The 6563-nt window shown below is 47.3% G+C and overlaps 1 protein-coding gene across 2 annotated transcripts; it reads left to right on the forward strand.

The window, feature by feature from the left end:
* The first annotated feature begins 1264 nt into the window (after positions 1 to 1264).
* LOC123047427 (fructan 6-exohydrolase-like) lies at positions 1265 to 6066 on the forward strand. Of its 2 annotated transcripts, none has more exons than XM_044470979.1 (6): positions 1265 to 1503; positions 1666 to 1677; positions 3910 to 4811; positions 4889 to 5289; positions 5398 to 5494; positions 5582 to 6066. In XM_044470979.1, exons 1-6 carry the CDS (start codon positions 1329 to 1331, stop codon positions 5774 to 5776), a joined length of 1782 nt encoding a protein of 593 aa, XP_044326914.1. In that variant the 5' UTR covers positions 1265 to 1328; the 3' UTR covers positions 5777 to 6066. The 2 variants fall into 2 exon arrangements, with proteins under 2 accessions (XP_044326914.1, XP_044326915.1); XM_044470980.1 differs by having other exon boundaries at positions 1669 to 1677.
* Positions 6067 to 6563: the final 497 nt, after the last annotated feature.

The raw sequence follows: 6563 nt of genomic DNA on the forward strand, positions 1-6563 counted from the left end.
CGATGCGCTGCCACTAGTAACGTATCACTCGAGGCAGCCGTGTGGCTTGATGCACAACAGCGGGGCTTGGCATGTGGGTTTGAGAGAGGAGCAGAGATGTGAACTCGCGCTGGGGAGGGGGGGGTTGCATCTGCAGGTGCCCGGCTTCATTAGACGGGGTAGGTTGACCGAAGCGGAAAGTGGCTGGAGTTGGCTTGTCGGTCACTGTGTTGGTGTAAATGCCGCATCGTTCAGTCGTCCGGTCATGTCAACCGGCATAAATGTGGGTACGCAGCAGTTTGGTCGCTTCCACTCTAATCGGCATGAATGATGGTGAAGGTTATGAAGAGAACGCCTGGACGAGAACTATGATAGATTCATGCTTGTCGAAGTCTGGCGAGGTAAATGTCCGGAGTACGCAAAATCTCCTTCAGCTTGGTACCAGTTTATGGGATTTCTGATGCCCAGGACTTTTTCTTTTTATCATCATTGTTGGATGGCAAAAAGTATTTCGTACCGTTCGATCCGAATATTTGAATGGGGACGTTTTTTGAAGATATTGAAGGGGATTTGGTGACTTACATTATACTCCCTCCGTAAACTAATATAAGAGCATTTAGATCACTATTTTAGTAATCTAAACGCTCTTATATTAATTTACAGAGAGAGTAGTTGCCCCAAGGTAGTAGTTTGGCCCATGGTTCTAGTGGGTTCAACTCAATACTAGGTGCGCCCCGGGTTCCTGTGCGCCTGCGATCGACGCCGAAGCTGCAGTCTGGCCCGTCTCGCACGTTCCCGCTCTCTTTTAGAATTCTTTCTTATTAGAAGTTTCTTGTGCCTGTGCACTGCTGAGGACAGATGATGATGCCTTGTCAGGGTCAGCCATGCAGTTATGATACAAGGATACGAGCATGGACTAAACTCCGCCGCACACTGCATGCGACGGCAGACCGGCCAGCAGGCGGCGACGCCGACGAGTACGGACCATATCCCATGCGGGAGAGACGATCGAGGTAGGTAGATATAGATTTATACATGTCCGCACCTGCCTCTCGTAAATGAAAATTCTTGTCCAGAATGTGCCCATGCTCATGCCACCTCAGCCAAACTTTGCTCCCTGACCAATTTAAATTAAACTACTGCTGCTCGGGTCCCCAAGGATTGATTAGCTCCAGACCCTCAGATCGACCTGATGGACGGCTCATATTACCACCAACACCAGTGCTGGGAGTGAACGTCCACGTCCACAACTTGGCGCCCTATAAATTCGGCGACTCCGAGGGGAAGAGCAGAGACAGAACAACTACCAGTGCAACCAGCCACTCTCGTCCTCCCCACTGTGGGTGGCCATGGCCGCCAGACTCCCTCTCGCCGCGTGCATCGTCGCCTTCCATCTCTGCCTCCTCCTCTTGCAGTCCTCCGCGCTCCGCCGGCTCTCCGAAGCGGCGGAGAGCTCGCTAGTCCGCCATGGCGTCGGCATGAGGCCCGCCTACCACTTCCTACCCGCCAAGAACTGGCAGAACGGTACGTACCAACTCCATCTAGCTGCTCTCTTTTCATGAATGAACTAAGCTAGTAGCTAATCTGATCCTTCGTGTGGACTGTGCATGGCCGACCATTTTCTGGTTCCGATGATGGATGGATGGATCATTCATGCATGCATGGTGACTTCCGGATTGTTCTCAGCAGATCCGAATGGTACGTATACACAGTCTCTTCTCCTTGTATATCACTTTGATTGCCCGATCGAGTAGTGTGCTTGCTTACTTGTTTGCTAGAGTAGAGTAGGTGCCAAGCAGACCTCACATACTGGACACATGTGATTAGACTTCTTGATTTTTTTCTTGGGATTCCCGTCTTTGAGCCTGTCGGCAGGAACGTTGCCATCATTGGACACTGAACAGACGGTAGAGACACAAAGGAAGACATCCTAAATCAACTAGCCCATGATTGCGATAGGGATGCTTTGTGTCTAGTGTTCTTGTCCTTCCACTGTGCGTGTGCCTCTATTGGACGTCAGTTTTTGATGCCACGTGAGAGCGAGTACAATGGAAGATACCAAATTTGACTCTCCAAATCCTCATTTGCATAGCCTGGCCAAAACATCTCCTCTCCATATTTTAATGATCACTCCAACCACCCCAATTTTCACTCTCCAGATTCCACCAATTATTATGCTACTAGTTTTCTATAACTAATAAACATGTCTGATAATTATATTTTCTAACGGATATATTAGCAACAACCATATGACAGCAATACGATATAATATGTTAATTGTGTAGATATTTTTGATAACTTAATAAATTTCATTTTTAATTGGACAATATATTACCATCAATGTTGTTTCAAATTCTTACACACACAGCACGCGCACAACACAATACGAAACACGCGTGCATGCCTAAACGTAGCCACACATCTCTCCCTCAACCATGCGTGAATTGCATGTAAATATCAGTGATCACTAAGGGGTTGTTTGGACACGGAGATTTTATAAAACCAGTTGCCCCTAATGAAGTATTGTTTGTGCGGATGCCCCGTAAACACATTTAAGGGTAACCACCTAAAACTACATTTGGTTAGCCTGACAAATTTCATGATTAGGAAAGCATGTTTTTTTCCTAAAACTGGATTAACGAGTTTTAGGAAAATTGACTATTAATCAGTTTACTATAAACCAGTTTGGTGTATCCTGAATATATGTGTCTCGATTGAAAAGGAAAACGTATACAAAGGCTAGTTTCAACTGCTCCAAATTCCAGCAATCATTATTCTAATATACTAATATTTTATGGTAATTATATAATTTTGTATAAGTAACAAACATGTCTAACAATTACTTATACTAGTAATTTTTAACAATTATTTTTTTGCGAGGAACGATTATACTATCTAACTGTTGTATTCACAACAGCCATATGACAACAAATTCCTATCTAATAATTTAATTATGTACATATATTTCAGTAATTTAGTGTCATCCTTTTTATACAAAACATGCCAACATACTACTACGCACACAAGACAAGCACGTCTCTCTCCCTGGACCATAACATCACTAGATACCTTGAGTTGTCATCGATCTGTCTATTGCAAGGAGAGATTCGTGCATATGCAAAGAAGCCAGCAGCACGGGAGTACGGGACAACACTTATGTGAACAGTACTAACTACTTTAACTATTGGAGCTGACTGTAGCTAGTGCCTAGTGCTTCATTTTGATTAGTTCACGTGGCTTTATTTGGAATCCGATGCTGACGTTGCATGGCAGCACGCTCTCGTTCTTTCACGTACGCATACGCGTGCACGCGCGGGCACTCATGCGGCACCGCACGATATGCGTGCACCGTCGTACTGTCCACAAACACCATCCACTGTCCATTCTTCAACATGGTTGGTGCAACAACCTTCGCACTACTGTTGGTCTCTGCAAATCACTCAACTTGTAGGTATAAGCCAGTGAATTTGATTTTATGTAAATGATCCCGTGGGATCAGCAGGAAGCTTATTTTCGTTTTTCACATGGTCCGACGGAGCTACTTCCTCTGTAAAGAAATATAAAAGCGTTTACATCACTACAAACGTTCTTACAATTTTTTAACTGAGGGAGTACTTAATAAACTTTCACTGCCAACCCTGGATGTAGTCAAGAGAAGTTCTAAGTTGACCAATGTTTAGGGGGTTTGGGCAAGTCGAAACTATATTCTTGTTTGCAAAAAAAAAAATCAAAACTATATTCCAGCATGTGTCTTATATTGCAATAATGCTCCACCTACGCTAACCTTATGTTACGGACGAAATATGCTTTCATGCGGTTGGGAAAGCCTGGCACGTTACTCGGAATTTTTCTCCCGTAGTTTTTATCATATGCTTTCATGCGGTTGGGAAAGAACTAACTGACGGTTCTTTCCGTTGCATGGACGTATAGGGCCGATGTACCACAATGGCGTGTACCACATGTTCTACCAGTACAATCCGCTGGGCGCAATGTGGCAGCCCGGCAACCTCTCATGGGGTCACTCCGTCTCCCGCGACCTCGTGAACTGGGATGCCCTTGACACTGCGCTCGACCCCACCGCCCCCTTCGACTACAATGGCTGTTGGTCAGGCTCCGCCACAATCCTCCCCGACGGCATCCCGGCCTTGCTGTACACCGGCCGCATCGAAGGCGACAAGGAGGTGCAGGTGCAGAATGTCGCCTTCCCCAAGAACCCTGCCGACCCGCTTCTCCGCGAGTGGGTCAAGCCTGCCTACAACCCCGTCATACCACTCCCAGCCGACGTCCCTGGAGACAGCTTCCGTGACCCAACCACGGCGTGGGTAGGCCGCGACGGCCTATGGCGTATCGCCGTTGCAGCCAAGGTTGGTGGCCCCAATGGCATTGCCTCCACGCTCATCTACCGGAGTAAAGACTTTCGGAACTGGAAGCGGAATGCCTTGCCGTTGTACACATCGCGCGCTGCAGGCATGGTCGAATGCCCGGACTTATTCCCGGTGGCGGAGCTTGGCGTGGAGGAGGGACGACTTGGCTACGCGTCCGGACCAGCGAGCAGTGCTGTGAGGCACGTGCTGAAGCTGAGTGTGATGAACACGACCCAAGACTACTACGCGGTCGGCAGGTATGATGACGTGGCGGACACCTTTGTGCCGGAGGTGGATGTAGAACGCAATGCCGACGATTGCCGGACCTGGCGCCGCTTCGACTACGGGCACGTGTATGCATCGAAGTCCTTCTTCGACTCGAGCAAGAACCGGCGCGTGCTATGGGCATGGGCCAATGAGTCCGACAGCCAGGACAACGACATCGCCAGGGGCTGGTCCGGCGTTCAGGTGCATCCTCCGGTCAATTTCCAATCAACTAACTGATCATCCTCTTTATATTTATTAGCTATGATGTGCATGTGTAGACGGTTCCGAGGAAGGTGTGGCTAGACGAAGACAGTAAGCAGGTAAGGCAGTGGCCGATCGAGGAGATCGAGACATTGAGGAGCAAACGAGTCGTCGGCTTGCTAGGAGCGCAGGTGAATGCCGGCGGCGTGAACAAGATCGTTGGTGTGGGCGCGCAGGCTGACGTGGAGGCCATCTTCGAGATCCCATCCCTAGAAGAGGCTGAGACTTTCCAGCCCAACTGGCTGCTGGACCCCCAAAAGCTATGCGAGGAGAATGGTGCGTCCGTGCCAGGCAGGGTCGGCCCATTCGGGCTGCTCGTCATGGCCTCCAGCAACCTGCAGGAGCACACGGCCATCTTCTTCAGAGTGTTCAGACACAACCAGAAGTACAAAGTTCTCATGTGCACCGACCTCACAAGGTATGATTAGAACACAACTCCCTTAACTCAGATGGAATTTTCCGTTGTTGCAAACTCATATTTTTCTTGTTTTAACTTGTGTACCTTGTGTTGCGACAAAATGGGTAGATCGAGTGGGAGGGACAACGTGTACAAGCCATCGTATGGAGGGTTTGTGGACATAGACATCGAGAAGCAAGGGAGGAGCATATCTCTTAGAACATTGGTAATCAGAATTCTTTGTCAATTCTTTGCTTAGTTACATGCATCAAATGAATATCTTGTAATTTCATTCGCTTCTCCCAACAAATAGATTGACCATTCGGTAGTGGAGAGCTTTGGAGGCGGGGGCCGGACATGCATCACGGCACGGGTGTATCCTGAGCATGCGGAGAACAAAAATAGCCATGTATTTGTGTTCAATAATGGGAGCAGACTCGTGAAGGTGTCCAAGCTCGAGGCATGGAGGCTGGCGATGGCTTCAGTAAACGTCGTGCATGGCGGGTGACTCCCTTAAGTGTAAAGTTAAAACCGACTCGATTTGTGGAGGAACTACGCACTAGTTTAATATGTAGAAGCGAGGCTCAAGTCATGACCGACTAGACCACCACCTCATAGTGCGAGCCAGTAAGACCCAGATCATTTCTCCCTAAAAAGTAAGGGGTTATTGTAGCATTTTCAATGTGAAAATAATGCGTGTCAAACAATTGGGGAGCTTCCATTCGCTCAAGCTATTATTGTACGGAGGTAGTACTTTACTAGAAAATTTCCTGAATTTGACTCGATGTTACTGCTGAACTTATTCTCACTTTGGCTACTCTAAACTTGAGGGATTATCTTTCACCTTTTTCTTTTACGGGTAATCAAGGCGTTGTCTTTAACAAGATCTGCCTCCGATATTAACGACGATAGCTAGAGATGAAATGCAAAAAATAATAATTTATTGAGTAGTTCAACATGGTATGTACGCGTTGTTTCTATATGATTGCTTTGCTTGCCAGATCGAGTAGTGTGCTTGCTTGCTTTGCTTACTTGCTCGATTAGGTGAGAAGGCGACCTCGGGAGTAGCTCACGTCCTGGACACGTGATTAGACTCGACTTTCATCCTTGTTTTTTCTTTAGATTCCCGCCTTGAATTTTTTTTCGACAGGACTGTTCACTTGTGTTGAGCCCGTCCATCGCACATGGTAACATAGTTCCGAATTGTCACCTTACGATGGTGTGCGATAGGGGCTGCATGTGCAGTCTACAGAATTTTTTTTATAAATTAAGAGGATAATTGGTTTGATGCCAAC

This window comes from Triticum aestivum, chromosome 2B, assembly GCF_018294505.1.
Source record: "Triticum aestivum cultivar Chinese Spring chromosome 2B, IWGSC CS RefSeq v2.1, whole genome shotgun sequence".
Taxonomy (NCBI): domain Eukaryota; kingdom Viridiplantae; phylum Streptophyta; class Magnoliopsida; order Poales; family Poaceae; genus Triticum; species Triticum aestivum.

Excerpts from the sequence above, each read along its gene's own strand:
- LOC123047427 (XM_044470979.1), top strand. The coding sequence starts at position 1,329 with ATGGCCGCCAGACTCCCTCTCGCCGCGTGCATCGTCGCCTTCCATCTC. Across the intron at positions 4,812-4,888 it reads GGGGCTGGTCCGGCGTTCAG|ACGGTTCCGAGGAAGGTGTG; the intron begins GTGCATCCTCCG and ends GTGCATGTGTAG. Across the intron at positions 5,290-5,397 it reads ATGTGCACCGACCTCACAAG|ATCGAGTGGGAGGGACAACG; the intron begins GTATGATTAGAA and ends CAAAATGGGTAG.